The sequence below is a fragment of the Capricornis sumatraensis genome, chromosome 3 (genome assembly GCF_032405125.1).
Source record: "Capricornis sumatraensis isolate serow.1 chromosome 3, serow.2, whole genome shotgun sequence".
In the NCBI taxonomy this organism is placed as follows: Eukaryota; Metazoa; Chordata; class Mammalia; order Artiodactyla; family Bovidae; genus Capricornis; species Capricornis sumatraensis.
Genome location: NC_091071.1, coordinates 32,282,976 through 32,306,714, shown reverse-complemented (window position 1 = coordinate 32,306,714; position 23,739 = coordinate 32,282,976). Strand labels below are relative to the sequence as shown.

General features: G+C 53.2%; 1 protein-coding gene across 1 annotated transcript; it reads right to left on the bottom strand.

The window, feature by feature from the left end:
* Positions 1-20,028: 20,028 nt before the first annotated feature.
* On the bottom strand, positions 20,029-20,958 carry SOCS1 (suppressor of cytokine signaling 1). The gene has a single exon (XM_068969521.1). The coding sequence runs from the start codon at positions 20,956-20,958 to the stop codon at positions 20,296-20,298; it is 663 nt and encodes a 220-aa protein (XP_068825622.1). The 3' UTR covers positions 20,029-20,295.
* Positions 20,959-23,739: the final 2,781 nt, after the last annotated feature.

The window sequence follows — 23,739 nt, the reverse complement described above, 5'->3', positions numbered from 1 at the left end:
TGCCAGGGTTACTCCCATTTGCCAGCTGAGGTGCGTGAGCTCAGAGAAGGAAATGTGCTCCCGTCATGCAGCAGAAGGGGCTATGACAGGACTCTTAACTCAAAACTGGCAGAACCCAGGCCTTGAACTTCAGGGCCAGGACTCAACACCTGCCTCAGGTCCCTCTTGTCTTCTCTCCTGTCTCTGCCCCTGAATCTGTCAGATGGAGCCTTATCCAGGGCTGGGCTCCATCAGTGCACTTCCTGTAGGCACCTCTGCAAAATTTTGTGTGTCTTCTAATGGTGGCATGTGATCAGGAAGAGCCAAGGAGGCTTGGAGCAGAACCAGGGGCCACCCAGGGGGAAGAAGGGCTTTCTGAGCAACAAGCAGATGACAGGAGGGAGCCTTGAGAAGCTAGATCAACCCCAGAGAGGTCAGTGTCCTTCACAGCTCAGGGGTCAGAGTGGGGACTGTTCCATGATCAATTCAGGCCCCAGATCTTCCCTGAACTCTGGCCTGGACCCCTCCTGCTTGGACCTAAGAGCCCAGGAATGATCTGGACTTGGATAGTAGAGTAGGAAACGTAGACAAAATAAGATTCCTCAGACCCAACAGATGTGTGCTGGGTCCTTCAAGGGGTATTATTTTTATTTCTTCTCAGCTCTATTCTAAACCTTCCAGTGGAGTAGTATCTCCCCACTTCACAGAGAAAGTGAGGCTTAAAGTGGTTGAGGAAGTTTCCCTGGGTCACTTAGTTAGGAAGGAATAAATCTGGATTGATGACAATGATAAAAATAATGTGACTTTGGGGTATCTTTGATGACAATGATAATAATAATGTGACTTCTCCTTTATTGACTACATCAAAGCCTTTGACTGTGTGGATCACAATAAACTGGAAAATTCTGAAAGAGATGGGAATACCAGACCACCTGACCTGCCTCTTGAGAAATCTGTATGCAGGTCAGGAAGCAACAGCTAGAACTGGACATGGAACAACAGACTGGTTCCAAATAGGAAAAGGAGTACGTCAAGGCTGTATATTGTCACCCTGCTTATTTAACTTCTATGCAGAGCACATCATGAGAAACGCTGGGCTGGAGGAAGCACAAACTAGAATCGAGATTGCCAGGAGAAATATCAATAACCTCAGATATGCAGATGACACCACCCTTATGGCAGAAAGTGAAGAACTAAAGAGCCTGTTGATGAAAGTGAAAGAGGAGAGTGAAAAAGTTGGCTTAAAGCAGCTCAACATTCAGAAAACGAAGATCATGGCATCTGGTCCCATCACTTCATCGCAAATAGATGGGGAAACAGTGGAAACAGTGGCTGACTTTATTTTTCTGGGCTCCAAAATCACTACAGATGGTGATTGCATCCATGAAGTTAAAAGTCACTTACTCCTTGGAAGGAAAGTTATGACCAACCTAGACAGCATATTAAAAAGCAGAGACATTACTTTACCAACAAAGGTCCTTCTGCTGCTGCTGCTGCTAAGTCGCTTCAGTCGTGTCCGACTCTGTGAGACCCCATAGACGGCAGCCCACTAGGCTCCTCTCTCTCTGGGATTCTCCAGGCGAGATGGTTTTTCAAGTGGTCATGTATGGATGTGAGAGTTGGACTGTGAAGAAAGCTGAGCACCAAAGAATTGATGCTTTTGAACTGTGATGTTGGAGGAGACTCTTGAGAGTCCCTTGGACTGCAAGGAGATCCAACTGGTCCATCCTAAAGGAGATCAGTCCTGGGTGTTCATTGGAAGGACTGATGCTGAAGCTGAAACTCCAATCCTTTGGCCACCTAATGTGAAGAGCTGACTCAGTGAAAAAGACCCTGATGCTGGGAAAGATTGAGGGCAGGAGGAGAAGGGGACGACAGAGGATAAGATGGTTGGTTGGCATCACTGACTCAATGGACATGGGTTTGGGTGGACTCTGGGAGTTGATGATTAACAGGGAAGCCTGGCGTGCTGTGGTTCATGGGGTCGCAAAGAGTCGGATACGACTGAGTGACTGAACTGAACTGAACTGACTTTGGGGGCTTCCCTTCAGTGGAGAAGGCAGTGGCACCCCACTCCAGTACTCTTGCCTGGAAAATCCCATGGATGGAGGAGCCTGGAAGGCTGCAGTCCATGGGGTCGCTGAGGGTCAGACACAACTGAGCGACTTCACTTTCACTTTTCACTTTCATGCATTGGAGAAGGAAATGGCAACCCACTCCAGTGTTCTTGCCTGGAGAATCCCAGGGATGGTGGAGCCTGGTGGGCTGCTGTCTATGGGGTCGCACAGAGTCGGACACGACTGAAGCGACTTAGCAGCAGCAGTAGCAGCTTGTGGTCCAGTGGTTAAGAATCCACCTGCCAATACAGGGGACATCGGTTCAGCTCCTGCTTCAGGTAGATTCCACGTGCCACGGAGCAACTAAGCCCGTGTGTCACAGCTAGAGAGTGGACTGTGCTCACTGCAGCTAGAGAAAGCTCACCTAGCAATGAAGACCCAGAGCGCAGCCAAAAATTAATTACTTTTAAAATAATAATAATAATGTGACTTCCAAGACCAGGTCATTAAAGGCATGTAGCTGCCGTGTTACCCCCTTTAGGCTCACTTGCTTTTGGGGAGGCCAGCCGCCATGTTGTGAGGGCACTCAAGCAGCCCCACGGCACGGCCCTTAAGGTGCGGAGCTGAGGCTGCCTGCCTTGTGAATGAGCCCCCAGAGCAGGTCCTCCAAACCCCGGCTGACTCCTTAACTGCAGCCTCCTGAGAGACCCTGAGACAGAACTACCCAGCTGAGTCACTCCCTGATTCCTGACCCACAGAAACAGTGTGAGATAAATATCTGTTCTTTTAAGCAGATCTACGAGTTTTCTGTTTTCTGCTGTGTAGGTCAGAAGTTTGGCGCAAGTTTTCTGCTCAAGGGTCACACTGGGCCAAAATCGGGGTCAGCCAGGGTCCTAGTTCCCATCTGGAGACTCTAGGGGAAAAAATCTGCTTCCAGGCTCCTTCTTGATTTTGGCAAAATTCAGTTCCTGTGGTTGTAGGTCTGAGGTCCCCGTTTCCTCGCCAAGTATCAGCCGAGGGCTGCTCTCAACTCTAGAGGTGACCCACATTTCATCCACACGTGGCCCCTCCTCCTCCACTCCAGTGACAGCACATCACATCTTTCCTGTGCTTCAAATCTCTGACTTCCTCTTCTGGCACCAGCCAGAGAATACACTCCACTTTTGAAGGGTTCAGGGGATTAAGTTAGATCCACTGGATAACCTCCCTTTTGTAAAACCAACCTTATATCGTAACCTAATCACAGGAGCAGAATCCATTATAAACATGTCCTGGGGATGAGATGGGGTGGTGGGAAAGGACAGGGGCTCTCTTAGAATTCTTCCCTCCGTAGCACCAAGATTTGTACGCAGAAATAGAAAACTAACGCAGCCGTTGAGAAGCTTTTCCCATATGGAAGCTCACGTCCTTCAGATTTAGAACATTTTTTCCCCTCCATTTGCTCTGTTCTCTAACACTGATGAGTCGGATATTGCATCTTGAGGGACGATCGTCTCGTTTCTTGATCTTTTTATGTCGGATTTTCGAACTGTGTCTTTCTGGGAGGTTTTCCAGTCGCTTGCAAGGCTAATAGTGAAGGTTTTTCTTTCTGCCCTCACCTCTCTAGTTCTTTCTTGGTCACTGAATGTCCCTGTATGCAGCGTCTCATTCTCGTTTTAGAGATACGACGTCTCTCATTTCTCTTAGGGTTTTTGTTGTCTTGTGTTTTCCTGCTCCCTGAGTTGGCCCTGTTTCCCAGGAGCTCTTTTCCTCTGCTGATGTTGACCTCTGATTTTCCTTGTACAAGCCTGCCTCCAGTGTCCAGTGATCCTCATCTGTGAGTTCACACTGAAGATCAGGAAGCTGAAAACAGACCATCAGAAGCTTGCTGACTGTGGGCAGGCCGTATGGACAGGTGAGTCTCATCCAGGCAGCTGGGCAGGCTCTGGCAGTCACGGTGGAATCCCAGAGTCAGCATCTGAAGTGTCCTCTCCTAGGTGGGTCAATTTCTCCACAGAGGATCCCCCAGCCTCCAGCCTGAGGGGTGGGAAGTAGGGCTGCCAGATCCCAGGGACCACACTGGGCGGTGGGACCCGTGACCTTTCTCTTTACCCTTTGTGTCGAGCCTGACCACACCCTCAATTCAGCCTTCTGTCTTCAAGTTCAAGGCCTCCAGCACAGGTTTTATTTAGATGGTATGTTTATTAGTCTTGTGGAGTGAGAAGCTAAGAGAGCTGTTGTTTAGTCGCTCAGTTGTGTCCGACTCTTGCGACCCTGTGGACTGTAGTCCGCCAGGCTCCTCTGTCCGTGGGACTTCCCAGGCAAGAACACTGGAGTGGGTTGCCATTTCCTCAGCTAGGGCATCTTCCCCACCCAGGGATCGAACCTCTGTCTCCTGCATTGGCAGGTGGATTCTTTACCACTGCGCCACCTGGGAAGCCTAGTGTTGTGGGGTGAGAAGCTAAGAGAGATTGGAGGACTAAGAGTCTCCCAAATTATCCCTTTTTCCAAAATACTTATTTTCATTTATTTATTTGACTGAGCCGGGTCTTCATTGCAGCGCGTGAGATCTACTTCCCTGACCAGGGATGGAACCCAGGTCCCCTGCATCGGGAGCACAGTCTTAGCCACTGAACCACCAGAAAAATCCCCAGAATTGTCCCTTTGCAGATCCATGATGCCAGGTGATGGGGTATAAAAATGAACCAGACAGGTTCTGCTGTTGGGGCTGAAGACCTACTGATTTCTGTGCACCTACTGTGTGCTGGGCACTGAATCTGGATCCGGGTTTTGTCCTTCAGGGTCTGTTTGGCCACGTCTGGAGACATTTTTGGTGTCACAGCTAGGGGGTGGATGTGGGTACTACTGGTGTCTAGTGGGCAGAGGCTGGGCACGCTCCTCACACTCCCCAGGGCACAGGGCTGTCCCCACAGCAGAGAATTCAGCAGTGCTGAGTTGGAGAGTCCTGCCCTAGAATGGTGGAACATGATCCCTGGCTTCATGGGGAGGGAGCAAAAGTTTTCTGTCTTCTCAGCACCTGCTGTGTGTTTTCACAGCAACCTCTCCACCCCGGGGTCCTCCACTCTCAGCCTGTGCGAGGGATGTCGGGGTGGGTACCACGCATGCCCTCTTTCCTGCCTGGTTCCCCACCCTCCCTTCAGCTTCGAGGGAGGAGCATAGGGTGGCAGCAGCTATCAGGGTGCAAGCTGGCCCAGACCCGTGGCCCTGCTTGACGTTGGTCCCCACCAAGCCATGTGACAAGACCAGGCCACAAGAAAGAGGTTTCAACAAGCGTTATCGCTTCCTGGAACTCCGACTCGGCGACTTCCCCGAAGACCGGCTGTGCCTGGCGGGCGGGCTGTGCGCGGCGGGGACCGAACTGTGCACCGCGGGGACCAGGCTGTTCCTTTCCTCCTCCGCTGTCCCCGCAAGCTGCCACCCTCTCTCTCAGTCTGACTACCTGGAAAGACTCCACCCCTCCGGGCCCAGCGCCCCGATGGCTTGGCTGTCGTTTCAGCACCAGCCCCAAGGAGCGGTGGGGCAGGGCTGATCCAGGGGGTCCTTCCAGCGACCTCTAGGATGCTTGGACTGAGCTGAACCAGGCTGAGACCCCAGATGTCCAGAAACCCACCTGTTCTCCTCTCTGCCCCTGATTGGGCACAGATTTGCTTCAGTGTTTCTGTCTGCAAAATGGACACAAATCTCCCATTCCGTTTCATCTGCCCATCAGACAGATGGTAGGCAGACACACAATTCCTGTTTCTGTCTTGCTGGTTTTAGCCTTGGAAACCCAGAGAGGGAAGAGAAAAGTCCCATATTGGCAGGGGCAGAGAGGGGACAGAAACTGAAGGCTTCTTGGATGTCATTATCTCTGGGTGACTGTGATGACTCTGGAATAAGTCACTTCCTCGAGTCCCCACTTCACAGAAATCTAGACTGTAAATATAGACCTGGCCGCAATGGGGTGGGGTGGGGGGGGCCTGGGTAGCCAGAATGAGAGGGTGGGTGAAGAAGAGGAAGTGAGGAGAAAACCATCCTCTGAGCAGGCAGGCACACCAGGGTCCTGCCAGTGGGGTTTACTTAATCTGTCGAAATGAAAACGCTCTGACATTGAACCATATTGCCAATACTCTTTGTTTTTGACCTACAAAATCTTCAATTTCACGTGATTCAGCCTAAGATGATCCACCCGCCAGACTGTTTTGAGAATTAAAGATAGCATGACGTGCTTAGCTGCATGCCTGTATGTAATTAGTGCTAAGTCAAGAAAGGGACGGGGGAGCCTGGTGGGCTGCCGTCTATGGGGTCACACAGAGTTGGACATGACTGAAGCGGCTTAGCAGCAGCAAGAATAGCCCTTATGTTGTATGGTAACACATATATCTCTTATCTAATAATATATCACCAATGATGTTAGTATTCCCTGGTGGCTCAGACGGTAAAGCGTCTGCCCGCAATGCAGGAGACCCAGGTTTGATCCCTGGGTTGGGACAATCCCCTAGAGAAGGAAATGGCAACCCACTCCAGTACTCTTGCCTAGAAAATTCCATGGATGGAGGAGCCTGATTGGGCCACAGTCCATGGGGTCACAAAGAGTCGGACACCACTGAGCAACTTCATGACTTCAAGGAGAATAGTGACACTAAATGTTATTTGTTCTCTCCTCCATCCTCCCCTTGTCAAATCCACATTGACTGATCATGCAGCATGTGCCCAGGATGGGTGTAAGCATTCTTCATTGTCTCCAACACGCAGTGTCACCCCTGATTCCTGAGCATGCACCCTTTGCAGGCAAGTGGTGGAAGCTCCGCATTTGTGTCCACAGGTGCCTAAGCCAGCACATCACTACATGTCACTTGTCAGTCTGAGCACCCCTGCTGGGACCTCCTGGTAATAGGACCTCCTTTTACTAACTTGTGCAAGCTGCAGCTGGCTCATGGGTCATCTTGAGTTTACGTTCAACCATGGTGTCTGGGCCAGAAGTCAACCTGAATTGGGAATATTGCTGTTCCTAACCACAGTATAGGACTTTACATCAATGCCTTTAATGTCACCTTGGTGTTCACTCTGTGTCTTAATCCAGGGCTTATTTGAGATCCCAGTGAGTGGTTCACCATCCTTGCAACAGGCAGATCATCTTAGATTCTCATGAAGGAATCTGGGAAGATGGGAGAAAAGGATGGAGCCAAGGCCAGAGCTCTGTGGCACAGTTCTCAAGACCTGTTGGCCAGTTGGTTTGTGTGTGTGTGTGTGTTTGTGTGTGTGTGTGGTTAACAATTTACCAAGTCAGAGACCCAATCAGGATGTTGATGCTTCTGTCTGGATTCAGACCTCACTGAGGTCCAATTTTGGTTTTGCCACATGTTAACTCTGTGGCCCTTGGCAAGTCATTTCACTTCTCTAGGCCTCAGTTTCCTCATCTGAAAAATGGATACTAATAGTCCTACCCTACAGAGAGGTAAGAAGGACTAACTGAAACTGTGTTGGGGGCAGGGGGTGGGGGCGCCCCAGTGGTGTCTGGCATACGGTGGGTGCTCAGTGTGAGCCTGAGTCTGAGAATTAGCCAGTGGCACAAGTCGTTTCTGCACCAGATACCTCCTGGGAAGGTCAGTAGCAGCATGACCAAGGCAGAGGTGAGGCAAGGCTGTCCCTCAGGGACACATCAGATCGCTCCTCGGAGGGCCAGCTTCCCTCCCCTCAGGACAGAGTGCCCGCAGTCTCTGCTAGTGTAGCGCTGCTGACCAGCAGCCCCTCCTTTCCAGCCTGCCCAGGGGTTTGGGCCTCCCCCGAACAAGAGCGACTTCCCGTCTCTGCACAGCAGCTTTCCCGTCTGTAAAGAAGGAGCCAAACCTCAGTGGACCCTTGAGAGCATCCAGTGAGCTGTGCCTCACAAGGACAACATGGGTCGCCTTGCTGGCTCCAGCTGGACCTCAGCTTCCTTACTGGTAAAACAGGTACCATTGTTACGATCTTGTCAGCCAGTGACTTGGAAGGCTGTTCATGAAATGCTCGGTGGAAAAAGCAGGTTATGATATGGGTTATGAAGAATGGTATCTTCCTTGTTTTATGTCCCTGGATATGTTCCAATGTCTCCTACTTTATAGTCTATGGGAACTTGAATAGAATTTGTATCCTACTGTTGTGTGAAAATTGTATAAATCTTAATTACATTGAATTGGTTCACAGTGCTTTTCAGGCCTACTTTATCCTATTTTTCTGTATATTCATTCTATTAACTTTTGAGAGTTTGATATTGAAATTCCAATTTAAAACCTTAATTTCAGTTCAGTTCAGTTCATTTCAGTTCAGTCGCTCAGTCATGTCTGACTCTTTGCGACCCCATGAATCGCAGCACGCCAGTCCTCCCTGTCCATCACCATCTCCCGGAGTTCACTCAGACTCACGTCCATCGAGTCCATGATGCCATCCAGCCATCTCATCCTGGGTCGTCCCCTTCTCCTCCTGCCCCCAATCCCTCCCAGCATCAGAGGCTTTTCCAATGAGTCAACTCTTCACATGAGGTGGCCAAAGTACTGGAGTTTCAGCTTTAGCATCATTCCTTCCAAAGAAATCCCAGGGTTGATCTCCTTCAGAATGGACTGGTTGGATCTCCTTGCAGTCCAAGGGACTCTCAAGAGTCTTCTCCAACACCACAGTTCAAAAGCATCAATTCTTTGGCACTCAGCCTTATTCACAGTCCAACTCTCACATCCATACATGACCACAGGAAAAACATAGCCTTGACTAGACGGACCTTAGTCGGCAAAGTAATGTCTCTGCTTTTGAATATACTATCTAGGTTGGTCTTATCTACTTAAAAAAATAATGGTAATATATGTAGCTTTGTTCTGTATTTTCCAGCTTTCCTGTACATGTATTATCATACTTTCATAATTTAAAAAGAAAAAACAAATGGTGTCTTTTTTAAGAAAAAATGTGTGTATCTGGAAATCAGGAAAATATATTAAATGTATTTTATGCTATCATTATTGGTAGATTCTTATACGAATTTAACAACAAATGTGAAGATTAAACAATAATGTGGACCAACCCAGGATGTGACTGTGGGGGCGGGAAGGCAGTGGGGATATGGAAACTCTGTGCTTCCCGCTCAATTTTGATATGAACTAAAACTGCTCTAAAAATAGTCTGTTTTAAAAAAGAAAAAAGGGAAGGAAAATTTTTTAATGTGGAATTTTTTTTCCCCAGCACAAAGAAGTTACGAACCACCATGAATCAGGAGGTGTGAAAGTGTCTGCATTCCAGCTTTCCTTGAGGGCAGATGTCAGCCGGAGAGGGGAGTACCTTGGGCCCCAGATCCCGGCAAAACGAGTCTTGCTTCTTTCAGTCGGAGAGCTGTTCGGCCTCTTCTTAGAATGAGTGAGTGGTTCCATTTCACTCACTCACCCTTTGTTCCAGGCAAACCTGACCCCTGACCCTTGCTTCTCTTCAAACCCTGATTACCCAAGACTCTCTGGGGTTGTCAGTGACAGAAGCATAACTCAGATGAGCATAAGGAGAAAAGGAAGCTTGTGGCGTGTGTCACAGGTAAACCCAGGGGTGGGTTTCAGGTATGGCTGGATGTAGGGGCTCCCACAATGCATCAGGGCTCTCTGTCTTCTCTTCTCTTCTTTTGACTCAGCGGGCACAATGGCTGCCAGTGGGCCTGCGTTTAGAGGAAAGAGTTCCTGCAGAAAAAGTCTCAGGAGGGTCTCTGACTGGTCCAGCTTAGGTCATGTGCCTATCCTGAACTGGGGCATGGGGAACTCAGGCCAGGTCTTGCCCACATCCACCTGTGGTCACAGGGCGCTGTGGCAATGCCCCCTCAGGACCTTACAGAGGCGGGTGGGGAAGTTCCCTGAGAGCAGTACACCCTGTGTGGACCCCCCTTTCAGCCGCTGCGTCTCTGTACCTGCTGGCCCCTCTCCCTCTTTGGAATGTGAGCAAAGAGCCTGTCAGGTCACGACTGTTCTGTGAGGGCCCAGGCACTTTGGGCTCCCACAAACCTGGCTGTGAATCCTTGCTGTGCTCCAACAGGCTGTGTGATGTAGGCAAATCACTTGAGCTCTCTGAGCCTCACTCTTTTCTCCTCACCTTATCTGTCCACGGAGAGGTGCTTGTGTGAGGGAGCCCAGGGCCTGGGGCAGAGGGCAAGCTCCGGTGAGACAGCCAAGGACAGGATCTGGATGGTGACTGGAGCTCGCCTAGGGGAGAGGCTAGGCCGCCTTTGGATCTCCCCTCTAGCTGTGACGTCTTGGGCAAATACATCCACCACACTTCTCTGAGCCTTAGTTTCTCTGCCCACAAAAAAACAGAGAAACTTGCCTCTACAGAGACAGTTATACAGATTCACTGGAAGGACTGAAGCTCCAATACTTTGGTCACCGGATGTGAAGAGCTGACTCATTGGAAAAGACCCTGATGCTGGGAAAGATTGAGGGCAGAGGATAAAGGGGTAACAGAGGATGAGATGGTTGGATAGCATCACCAACTCAAAGGACGTGAGTTTGAGCAAGCTCCGGGAGATGGTGGAAGGCAGGGGAACCTGGTGTGCTGCAGTCCATGGGTCACTCAGTCAGACACGACTGAGCCACTGAACAACAACACACAGGTTATGGGAGATTACAGAGGCCACTTTGCACATGCTGTTCCCTCTGAGATGCCCTTCCCCACCTTGAGTGCCCAGGTGGGTTCCTTCTCAACTTATGCTTTAGGATGCTGACGGTGACATCCCCAGGGTGCCTCCCTTGACTCCACATCCTCCACCGTCCTCTTATTCTTAAACTAATTAGCTCTTTTCCTGGCTACCCCCACCCTCCACCAACCCTCCAGCCACCTGGATCAGGGGATACCAAAACCCCATCGATGCCCTTTCTCTCCTAACTCTCTGAACAGCTCAGATTGGTCTCCTCCCTTGCACCTGGGCCTACTGGAAGCATGAATAAACACTTGTGGAATGAATGCTTGACTCCCAAATTTTCTTTCTGGAGGGGTCCCCCCAACTCTGACATGGGCCTGTGGTGCCATCTCTGCTGGGAGCATGGCGCCCACCAGGGGAGGAGGACCTTGGGTGAGGGAGGAAGTCCAGGTTGCTGCTGGTAGCCCAGGCAGCTGATTTCTAAGAAACCAGCTGAGGGACAGGAAGGCTGGGGCAAAGCTCAGGATGGCTTTTACTTTCAGTTTTCTGCATCTGGAGCAGTGTAGGTACCCAAGGTTCTTGGCTGGGAGGGGACGGTGTTAATAGGCACAGCGTTGTCAAATGTCAAGGACACAGCCAGCATTTCAGGACCCAGACCAGGCCCGGAGCCCAGAGAGGTCTTGCCCGGCCCCATCCATAGCCGTCAGGGTAGGAGCCGGGGCTGCCGGGGGTAACGGCTGCCCAGCCTGGCCCGGCCCGGCCATCAGGGCTTCCTCTTTATTCACTTGACCTTTATTTTGTACATGGTTCGGGTTATTTATTCCTTCACCCATTCATTCATTCATGCACTCATTCATTCAGTCACCCACCCATCCACTCACCCAACCACAAGTCCTTTCTCTCACTCCTAAGACCTCTCTGTCTTGTCTTTCCTTCCTATTTTCCTGTGTTCTTTCCTCTCCTCTTCCCACTCCCTGTCTCCCCAGCTCTGCCTCGTGCTCCCTCTCTCTGCCTATCTGCACCCCTTGCTTCCCCCACCACCTTTCTGACTCACTCACCCATTTTTTCCCTGGAGGAGGGGATAGCTGAGCTGGGCTTTGAAGACTGAGTAGGAGTTTGCCAAGTGAAGAGAATGCAAGAGAAACATCAAAGACTTCCCCTGGGTTGCTCAAAAGGCCAAAGGATGATGGAAGCAGATGGGGAATGTGAAGGGGACAGTGAGGGGCTAAAATGTACAGTGGGGCTGGGCAGTGAAGGACCTCAGAGCCCATGGGAAAGGGCTCAGATTTTAGTGTCTAGCAGCTGGGAGCCACTAGAATGCTGTGGGGTCATCTGGCTTGGTCCAAGTACTGCTTCTATGACCTTCATCAGCCATGAGATCTAGACAAGGAGCTCAATCTCTCCTGGCCTAGTCTGTGAAATGAGACAATAAGGGTACCCATCTAGAAAGAGCTAGATAAAGGGGGGCCGTTAGCAATACTCACTTGCTGGGGGAGCCAAGCAAATGTGTGTGTGCCTGGGGGTTTCAGGTGAGCGAATCAGCAGTTTAGATGGTCACACCCAATTCCCTCCATTGCCTGCCAAGGGGCCGAGCCCACATCTCGGTTCCTCAGTTTCCCCATCTGCAATCCGATGAGGGGGAGGTCCACTTTAAGCTCAAGCCTGCACTCCTCGCCCCGCCCCCACGCCCTGCCCACCTGGCCAGGGGAGCCCGGCAGGCCCCCCTCCCGCCAGGCCCCCCTCCCACCAGGACCTGAGGTAGTTTCGCTTTGACCCGCCTTCCAGAAACTGTGGCCCTTCCTGTCACCAGGTTACCACAGAAGGAACTTGGCAAAAGATAAGATTAGCAGCATGGAGGAACCCCAGGCTGACCATGCTAGGCTTTCATTTTTAGTGTCCCAAGCTGGGCCCCCTACATAGGGTCCACCCTGCCCTCCCAGCATCACACCTCATATTGAGCACGTACTCTGTGCTTATAATCACTTCCTATTAATACTCTGTACCTGTGAGATCCGAGGGCTTACCCCATTTCACAGGCGAGGAAACTGAGGCTCAGTCAGTGCCCACGACACAAAGCTGGCAGCCAAGCTGGGCAGTTTCCCAGGCATGGGACGGGTGTCCTGGAGGGTCCCTAGATGATGGTTTTAGGTGAGACTCAAGGACATTTTGATAAAACATTGAGCTGCTGTGAAAGAGTTCCTATTTGCCACTCAAGTAAAGAAGACAGTCTCATATGGGTGCTACTGTGTCTTAAACACCTCTCTGACACTTAACACGTCTCGCTCTCAACCACACACAAAACAGGCTTTTTTTGTTTATGTGTGTGCTCAAACATGTACAACTCTTTGCAACTTCGTGGACTGTAGCCCAACAGGTTTCTCTGTCCATGGGATTTTCCAAGCAAGAATACTGGAGTGGGTTGCCATTTCCTCCTCCAGGAGATTTTCCAGCCCAGGGATCAGACCCTCATCTCCTCCAGCTCTTTCATCTGCAGGCAGATTCTTTACCACTGCATCACCTGGGAAGCCCAGATACAGCAGACCTTCTCTGAAAGCAGAGCAAGACACCAATCTCTAGCTAAAACTTACTAACACTGTTTGAATTTCATTGCATTTTTTTCAAGGGTTATCTTTTTGTGGTAGGTGACTCTGGCTTTCTGTGTGTAGTAGTGAAACATTTCCCTTTGAATAAAACTTACCTAAGGAAACTGAGTAACTTGAAGAATATCATTGAATAACATAACAGCTGCAACTTGGATAGAGCTGGCAAAAATCATAAAGGTGGATCTCTGGTGTCTGACAGTTTGGAAACCTTAGCTTAAAGCGAGGGGATGGTTGTAAAATCAGGCAGACCTCCTAGGGTCTGCCATGTAGCTGCTGTGTGACCCTGGGCACTTTATTTAACCTCTCTGTGCCTCTGTTTTCTCATCTGCAAAATGAGTATCATAACAATAATAATGTCTGTTTCATATGGTTCTTGTGGAGGGTTAAATGAAATACAATGCATGAATTACATAGAACAATGCCTAGTGTCTACTGAGCAATTGACATGATGAGCTGGTTGTTTGCAGCAAATGACAAGCTGAGAACGCAACCAAGTCTGTCTGACTTCACGGCTGTGCTCACTCAAATACACAGGGCAGCCCGTGTGAAGCAAAATAGTAATAATCATTATAACCTCTACACTTGTGTCGTGATCCAAGTTATCTCCACTTAGAGTAAATCATTTGATCCTCATTGCCCTTCCGAAGCAAGGTAGAGTGGGTGTCGTTTAGTCTTGTTGTTCACTCAGTCGTGTCCGACTCTGTGACCCTCTGGACTGCAGCACGCCAGGCTTCCCTGTCCTTCACCGTCTCCCGGAGTTTGCTCAAACTCATGTCCAGTGAGTTGATGATGCCATCCAGCCATCTCATCCTCTGTTGTCCCCTTCTGCTCCTGCCCTCAATCTTTCCCAGCTTCAGGATCTTTTCCAATGAGTCAGCTCTTTGCATCAGGTGGCCAAAGTATTGGAGCTTCAGCATCAGTCCTTTCAATGAATATTCGGGGTTGATTTCCTTTAGAATGGACTGGCTTGATCTCCCTGAAGTCCAAGGGGCTCTCAAGAGTCTTCTCCAGCATTGAATCTACTTGTTTTATAGATGAGGCCACTACAGTCACACTGTTAACAGGACTCAAACCCAGGGCCTGGGTCCCAGGTCTTTCTGCTCCTCCGTGCTGCCTCCCACAGTGAAACGTTGAGGGGAGGGGCCACCAAGGCTGACTTACCCAGGCTTCGCCCCCTCCTCTCCACCCTGCTCCTGGATGCCCCTCCCGGCCGCACCCAAGTGTGGGAGGTATGGGAGGGAGTGTCTCATCCCACAGGCCGCTGCAGGTCCCCAGGTGGAGCCAGCCCCAAATATCACCCTCCTAACTCAGGATCCAGATGTCAGGCTCACACCATTCCTATCTTGGCCGGTCAGCATTTGCATCCATCCCCCCTCCACACCACCACCCCCCCGCCACCAGCTGCCAGGACGGCCCCAGAGCCACTCCCCCAGGGTCCCTTCTGATCAAGCAGCCCTCTCCTAGGCTGAATTCTGATACAACTTTGCAGATAAGTTACCAGCCCACTGTCTTGCCTGGCTTCCCAGCCTGTGCTAGGGGGAAAAGGATGAATGAGGTGCTCTGAGCCCTGGCTGGTTGTATGGCTCTGAACATCCTTCAGGGTGGCCCTAAGTCTCAGAAACCTATTAACCCATGAACCCCTGGGCACTGTAGTTGGTAAGATCATGACCTTGGCCATCAAGCACCTGGAGTCAAACTCCGGCTTTGCCATTTACACATTTGAGGTGGGGGGTGGGGGGTGGGCAATTCCTTCACTTTTCTGAGCCCACTTCCGTGATACAACCTGGGCCAAGTATTAGCATCCTTTAGGTGCTCAGTAATTGGCATTATATTAAAATAGCAGCAAGGCAAGGATCATAAGGCAGAGAGGCCAGCCCTAATTATTGGAGACCTATCCGTGTTAAACTCTTTACAGGTACCCTCTTACTTAATCTCGTCCATGGGATGGGTACATTGATTAATCTCATTTGCAGGTGAGAAACCTAGGTTCAGGATCTAAAGGCCGTGTGAGTTGGCGCAGCAGTGCTGGGTGTGCACTGGTATGGAGTGGGAGCTCTTTTCGGTGTCTTAAGACCAGAGGGGGCTGGGAGATCCCGCTCTTATGGGCTTGACCTGACCGCCCTCTCTGAGTGGGTGGTGGGGTGGGGATAGTAGTGCTGGTGGCAGCGGGGAGGTCTTCCAAGCGGGCAGCAGGCCCAGGGAGGCGCTAGGACCACACGGAGGCCAGAGGGGCCGCAGCGCAGGGGCGAGGGTGGAGGGGCCAGAGCCCAGCACTGACAAGACCCGAGGAGCAGGTGAGGGCGGCCAGTGACGTCATCAGTGCGTGGCACCCGGCGGCCTGGGCGCCCTGGGGCCAGGCGAGGCCTTGAAGCGACGGCACTGGTAGGTGGACAAGCCCTTCACCTTGAGACCTAACAAAGCGCAGGAACAGCATGTGCAAAGGCCCGGTGGCAGAAGGGAGTGCGGTGAGTGCTGAGGCCAGCAGCGTGGGTCCTTGGGGAGTAGTTGGGCCTTCTCCTGAGCACGGCCGGGAGCCGTCGGAGGACTGGGGCTTGGAGATGCCGGGCCTCACGTGGGGGTGTCTGTTCTGAGGGCGGTGGTGTACTGGGGCCAAACAGCTGATCTAGAGCAGGGGAATCCTTTTCTCCTGTGGGCTGTCTGAGGGCCAGGACCAGGTGGGAGGGGCAGTTGAGCACCCATCTTGGGCACTATTGTCCCTGTGTGAATTTGCTTCGTTGAAGACTGCACTCTGCTCTCTGAGAGGCCTTGAGACCCCTAGAATTGGCCCAGGGCTCTTTTATTCCCTAGAAACCTCAAGCCCTGGGGAGTCTCTGGATGATGGTCGTGGACGCAGGTGAAGGGGCTGCCCAGGTGAGGGGGATGCCAAGGCACTGAACACTCCCGCCCTATGTCAGCCCCAGTCCACCTCCTCCTAGGCCCTGTGCTTCCTCTCCCAGCGTTGAGGCTGGCTGCTCCAAGAAGCCCCTCACTGGAGTCTGTGGGGCTGTGCCCTGGGGATTTGTTCAGACCTAGGTTGGGGATCTGATCATAGTTGAGGTTTCTGACTGATGCCTACCCCAGGCCTTCCTGGCCCATATTTGGTCTCAGCACCAGTCCCAGCAGGTCCTGTCACTGTCCCTGCCTCTCTGTGGCCCAGTTGGCTGGAGCTGAGGGGTCTGACCAAGAATGACCCCTCCCTTGCCCCCCCTCCCCACACACACACACCCATCCCCAGATATACATATAATAAGGCAGGGAAGCAGTCAGGGAATCTGATCACAGCACAGATTAGATCGGGTCACACCCTGGCTACCCATTACAGTTCAAATCCACACTCCTCACCAGTGGCTGTGCCCACTGCCCTCCCATCCCGCCTTACCTTCTGCCACTCGCCTTCACTCAATCCCTTCCCCTCCAGCTCCACCAGCCACTGGACTGGGTTGAGCTCGTTCCCAGTTGCTGTTCCCTCTACCTGAAATGCCTGCCTCCCCGGCTGGCTCTGACCTGTCATTCCAGGCACAATTTCAGTGTCACCTTGAAGGGGCCTTCCTGACCTTTCTTTCTGAAATAGTCCCAGTCCGCTGTCCCACCATCTAGTTGAGTTGTCATCTCGAGTACTGTCACTACTTGGAATGTTCTGGTGCCTTTAGTTTCATATTTAGTTAGTTAACAGTCTGAGGCCCTGAACGTGAACTCCGTGAGAGCAGGGGCCAGACTCCCTCGACTGTGTCCATTCCTGTATCCACTGGGCTTAAGAGTAATGCCTGGAACGTAAGTTGGTGCTCAGTGCATGTTTGTTGACCCTCATTATCGTTTACTGAGCACCGCATCATTTGGAGACGTATGGCCAGACTCTGGGCTAAATGCCTTAATGTGCCTTGCTTCAGGAAGAGGCTCAGCTCTGCACTTCCTGGCTGGGGGACAGTTAACAGTTCCACTCAAGTTGGGAAGATCAAGCAGGCTGAAGCGAGACCTGGGGAAATGCCTCTTCACAGGGTTCCTCGCTCTTCCCGCTTCCACTCTTGAAACCAATTGCCTTGAGAGTGTGGCAGACCCGGTGCAAGTCTTGGCTATCACTTTTGAGTTGTGTGACCCTAAGTAAGTGACAGTACTTCTCTGGGCCTCTGTTTCCTCATCTCTGAAATGGGGGGCAGAGTCCCCCGCTGAGGAAAGGCTTTGATGCGGGTCAGAGGCTGTTCTCACCCAGGCCCGCAGTCCCCGTCGTCCTGGAGAGTGGCCCCTTTGCCATCCTGCCCGCCCTCTGCTGCCCCGCTCACCCGCTGTCAGTGGGAAGAATACCTCAGTCGCACCTGGGCCCCCAGCCCAGGCCCACACATACACCAGTCCTCCTCTCACTTTTCATTCTTGTAAATTGACGTCAGCACTGCTGAATCATAAAGCTGAGGTTTGAGACGACCTGCACCACGGGGAAGCCACACGGCGCGCGCCGCCCCCCTGCCCTGCAGCGTCTGCACTGCCGTGCCCATCTGTTACTCGGTCTGGGGTGCAGCTCCCGGGGGGCTTCTAGGTCATTTCAGGTCACTTTATGCATGGCAGTATAGCTTAAAAAAAAAAAAAAAGGCTCGCAAAGAGAAGGGGCCAGCGCTGGGGAGTGTGAGTAAAGGAGCTTTAGTTTCAGCTGTCTTGCTAAGGGAAATGAGTTTGGGTAATGAAGATGTGACTTTTAAGCTTTTTTTTTTTTTGAGAAGGGAAAAGCCCTGGAAATATTATAAACTTGACTGCGATTTGTCCCTCCTTAGATGAGGACCTGTTTCCTTATCTGAAAAATGGGAATGTTAGTTAATAGCACCTAAATCCTAAGGCTTAGGTGAAGGTTGAATGTTTTAATATAGGTGACTAGGCGCTCTGAATGGTGCCTTCCCAGTGATGCAGATATAAATGTTAGCAGCTGCTACTGTTATTATTTCGACTGTTAGGCCCTCATGGGAGGCTAGTGCTACCCAGCCTCTGAAGCAGTACTGTCTGAGTTTGCCATCTGGCTCCCCCACTTGCTGTATGCCCTACTTTGCCTCTCTGAGCCTCAGTTTTCTCATCTATATAAAGGGGGAGAGGTTTCTAACCCACAGGCCAGTTGAGAGGCTTAAAGTAGCACAGGGCCCAGCATACAGTAAGCGCTCACTAAGTGTCTGCCGTATGCCCCAGCACAACCTTCTTGGGTTTCTCCTTGCCCTGCCCAAGCTGGGTAGGAGACAGGAAAGTCTGAACACAAGACTTGAGCCACAAAGCACAAGACAAAGGGAAGGGAGACGGTTCAAAGAGAAAGCAGTGATTCCTTGGAGGCACACAGACGTCACCTCCCTCCCTCCCTCTCTCCCTCTCCCCCCCCCCCCCCCCCCCCCCCCGCCACCTCATTAAAGGATGAAATTGCCAAAGCTCTCTGAGATCCTAAATCTCTCCTGGCCATCCTTAACCTTGGGGCCTGGAACCTATTTAATCCCCAAGACAAGCCTGGGCCACTCCAGCTCTCCGGCTATCAAGTTAATTTTATGCTGCAGTTTAAAGTCTGAAAGGTGTTATTAAATATTAGGACACTCCATTATAAGCATGTCCAGGGCTGCAGAGGGCCATTCGGAGTTCTAAAATTGGAGTGGGATGTGCCTGTGAGGCCGCTTAACCCTACACCTGAAAATGACTCGATGCACCGGGTGCAGCACCACAGCCCTGAGTGGCCAGCAGACCGGCCACAGATACAGGAGTAGCCATAAAACCCATGTCCTGGGCATTCTTTAGTGATGCTGGCCAGCCCCAGTTTTGGAAAACATCACCTCCTCCATCCACTATGCGTCAGTACCTGCTGCTGAGGGTTACAGCAAAGCAAGCCATTTCAGAGGCAGTCGCTGAGGCCCCTAGAGGCAAAGGGAATTGCCCAGAGCTGCCAAGAGGGCCCTCCTGCCACCACAGACCACAGAGCATCTTTCTGGTTGCAAGTTGCGTGTTCACCAAAAAGTACACGAGACAAGACAGGGCGGGAAGAAGGAAGTTCAGACCTGACCCTGTTATCCCCATCCCATCTCAGTATCTGTCTCCCTAGATACAGTTTCAGAATGTACCACTCCTCCTTCCAAAAACTCATCAACCCCCCCACCCCCACCCTCTTCCTGGAAGAAGCTGTGGTCACAGAATGAAAGAAGTTTCCCCTCTGTCATCCATTTCAAACAGATTTCTGGGAGGACAGCCAAAAAAAGGCCCAAGTGTCTTTCTCTGACACCGGAATGACCACAGGCAAATTTACCCTGCCTCGGTTTTCTCTTCCATAAAATGGGGTAAGAGCCTTGTTTCATAGGGTAGTCTTTATAGATTAAGTAAATTTAAGTGTATGTAAATAAAGTACAGAATAGGACCTGACACACATTAAGTGTGTTCAAACACGAAGTGCCCTTTTACCAGACACACAATACCAAAACTAGACCAAGGGTTCCTCTCCCCCTGAGAGCTGAGGGTGAAGCCATCTGGGGTTCCCAGCCACAGAACCTGGGGGGGCCACACACCACCTTCAGCCACACCCAGGTCAATATTAGGAACCCGGACCCACTCAGAACTGTGGAAAACCTTTAACCAAAGCACACGCTCTAGAAACTTTTTTTCTTAAAAAAAAAAACTTTCATAATAAAGTTTATTACCTAAACTGGTGGTAAAAAATATAAAATAGGATTCTGCATAGCAGAAAAATAAAGCCAGAGACCCTCCCCCAACCCCTGGTTTGTGCAAAGATACTGAGTATATGTAAACATGAAGAGGTAGGAGGTACGAGTTCAGGCCCTGGTCCCACATACAGTTTTAAATTAAGCTGCTACGACAACCAGGGGGACCCAGAGGGAGCACCAGGAGAGGGCACCCCTCAAGAGGTGGGGAGGGGTCTGCGGCCTGGTCTCCAGCCCAGGGCCGGCGGCGCCTCGCCCCCTACGCCCGCTCCCTCCAACCCAGGTGGGGAGGGTACCCACATGGTCCAGGGGAAATAATAATTAATAATAGAAAATAATAAGAGGGGGCCCCGGTTAATGCTGCGGTGCGCGGCCGGTCAGATCTGGAAGGGGAAGGAGCTCAGGTAGTCGAGGAGGACGGGGTTGAGGGGGATGCGCGCCAGGTTCTCGCGGCCCACGGTGGCCACGATGCGCTGGCGGCACAGCTCCTGCAGTGGCCGCACGCGGCGCTGGCGCAGCGGGGCCCCCAGCATGCGGCGCGGAGCCGCCACGTAGTGCTCCAGCAGCTCGAAGAGGCAGTCGAAGCTCTCGCGGCTACCGTCCAGGTGGAAGCGGCCGGCCTGGAAGTGCACGCGGATGCTCGTGGGGCCCGAGGCCATCTTCACGCTGAGGGCGAAGAAGCAGTTCCTCTGTCGGCTGTCGCGCACCAGGAAGGTGCCCACGGGCTCGGCGCGCAGCCGCTCGTGCGCTCCGTGCACGCTCAGGGGCCCCCAGTAGAAGCCGCAGGCGTCGAGGAGCGCGCTGGCGCGGGTGATGCGCCGGTACTCGGCGTGCGAGCGGAACGTGCGAAAGTGTGTATCGCCCGGGGCCGGGGCCGCGGCCGCCGGGCAGGGCCGCAGGCGCGCCGGGGCCGCGGACGAGGGCGAGGAGGTGGAAGAAGAGGAGGAGGAGGAGGAGGAGGAAGAAGGCTCTGGCCGCCGTCTGGGCTCTGCTGCCGTGGAGATTGCATTGTCGGCTGCCACCTGGTTGTGTGCTACCATCCTACACGCGGGGCCGGCCGGAGGGGTGGGCCATAGCGTCCGGGGGTGCGCTGATGGGGGAGACAGGCAGTGAGCAGGGAGTCCGGGTGAGACTGGGCAGGTGAGGGCCCGCGAGGCAGCTCGGGAGGGGCGGGGCCCTGGGCTGAGCCGCTCCTAAAGGGCCGAGGGCTCAAGCCTGCGTCCGCGCGGCCCTTTGAGCCTCAGTGGACTCATCTAGAAAATGGGCTTGCCCGCCCGCGGCGCCCTTGCTGGCGGGTGGGAGCTCGGCGGCGCGCTGTGCCGCCTCCGAGTCCGAGTCGAGAAGGGGGCGTGGAGAGAAGCGCCGAGCAGAAGCCTGTACCGGACTCGGGCCTCCGGGTCCTCGGCTCACCGCCCCGCGGCTGCCGCCTGCCGGCCAGGGCGGGAACGGGCGCCTCGTCCGGGCGATTCGGGCAAAAAAGCAGGAGAAAGCGGCGCTGCGGGTACCCCAAGCGCGGGGTCCGCCAGGCTGGGGCCCGCAGGGGCCAGGGGCGTGGCGGCCGCGACCCCACCACGCAGTCCCCGAGGCCGCCCCGGCCCCGGGCGGTCCAGTGCGTTCCTCCCCTCTCCCTCTAGCTTCGTCGCCCAGCGTCCGTCTCACCTGGCGGCGGGGCGCGGGGCGCCGCGGGCGGGGCGGCGGGGGTCTCCGGGGCGGCTCTCGCGCATGCTCCGGGGCCGGGAGCAGTGCAGCTGCCACGGCCGCAGCTCTTTCTGCTGCGCGCCCGCCCCTGCACCAGTCTTTTAAACCGGCTCTGAGGCGTGGGGCTTGAGAGGCCCCGCCCCTGCCGGCTCCGCCCCCTCCAGGCCCGCCCTTCCGCGCCACTTTCGGTTTCTTTTTCTGCGCACCGCGGTGGCGGGCGCAGCTCGACTTTTCCCACAAATCCGGGACCCCTCCTCGGGGAGGTCCCCCGGCCCTGACCTAGCCTCGCACCTGTCCTAGGACCGGTCTGTCAAGGTCTCTAGCACTGCCCTTGAATCTCCGGGGCACTTCTCAGCACCCTCCCTTTCGGACCTGGCGGCCCTCCGGTACCCCCACTGCCTTCGGTCGCAGATTTCTTCAGGCAAGCCCATTAGGATACTCCGGACTGGCCCTGACACACCAGTCACCTCCGCCAGGTGTCTCAGCACCCATCTCTGGTAGACCTCTGTCCTCTACTCTGGAGCCGGACACCTCCACCCTATCCTGGGGTCTCACCTGGGACCCCTCGGGACTGCTGCCTCCATCGACCTGCCCCACCTCGTCCTGGAGCCTCTAGATGGCCGCATCCGCATCCCTCCCTGCCTGTCTCTGTCCCTGGTCTTGTCTTAGGGTTCCCAGGAAGCGGCGGGTTGACCACAGGCTTCGGAGGAACACTTTGGCTGCGCGGGAGGGGTACCTCGACTGCGAGCCCAGTTCCTTGGAAACCGGGTGGGGCCTGGCAAGGTCCCCGGCGGCCTTGGCCTGCCTTTTCTCCTGCCAGATAGCTGGAGAAACTGAGGCCCGGTGACTGGCAGAGGGGGAGCTCCAAACGAGGCACACCCTGCTCGCTTTTATTTGGGGGAGAGGAGGGAGCAGCTGGGCACCTCTAAATGCACTTTGGAGCCCAGGGGAAAGAGAGTTCATTTTCAGATGTGATCATTCCAGAAGCCTACTCTGAGCTTTCCTGGCCAGCCCCTCCTCTTCCTCCCTCCTCTCTTACAGATCCCACCCCTGCTTCCAGCTGCTCCCTCCCCACACTCATACCTCGGGTCTTGGAATGATAGGGTACCCGTAACAGTTTGTTCGTTTGTGTATGATGCTGTCTGTCATAGAAGGGCATGGAGTAGGTGCCTGGCTAGTACATGTATTTTTGAATGAAAGAAAGAACAAATGAGCTTGGGGGCCGGCTGGTGGGTGGTGAATCTCACAGCCTGGAGGGGTCAGGCGGAGTAGCTAGGTTTGGCAGGGTCCTGCCCAACACTGGCACAGACTGCCCTCTACAGGCAACTCTCAGGCCGCAGCACAGCTTTGCCGCTTGGCTCCTAGCCCTGGCGCCAGGTCCTCCTGCCAGCCTCCCTGGCGCTTTCCTGCCCTGACCCCGGGCAGAGCCCAGGATCCCCGTGTTTCCTGATGAACACAAGAGGATGGCCCAGAACCCACCTTGTGTAGGATCCCACTGTCTCCCGGAATCCGTGTTGGCAGCAGCTGATGTTGGTCGTTGATGTGGTCGTCCTAGGGGTGTGTGTGTATATATGTGTGTGTGTGGCAGCCGCTGATGTTGGTCGTTGATGTGGTCGTCCTGGGTGTGTGTGTGTGTGCAAGGACATGAGAAGGTGCATAGCCATGCCTGTGCCAGTGTTCGGGTGCTGTGGTCAGCCCGGAGCGCCTGCGGGGGGCTGCCCTGCGGTGGGTGGCAGCACAAAGCAGTGGTTGGAAGCTGGACTCTGGCCTCAGTCTGCCTGGTTTCCAATTCTAATTTTGCAACTTTCTGTCCCTCTGACCTTGGACGTGTAATTAACTCCCTTGCCTGGTTTCCTCATCTCTGAAGGGGGTAATAACATCTCCCTCATAGTGTGGGGATTAAAAGAGTGATTAGGGGTCACGTGCTTACACCAGTCCCTGGTGCGTCAGAGGCATTCAGTAGGTGATTGCTTTTGCTGCTGTTGTTCATCGGCGGCCGTCAGCAGCTGTGACAGCATATTGGAGCTCATGGCTTCATGTTAGAAGTCCTAGTGCGAGGAAAGCAGGCCATAGACAGCATGGGTGGAGTGAAAGGAGAGCATTGCATGGGGGTTAACCAGCCC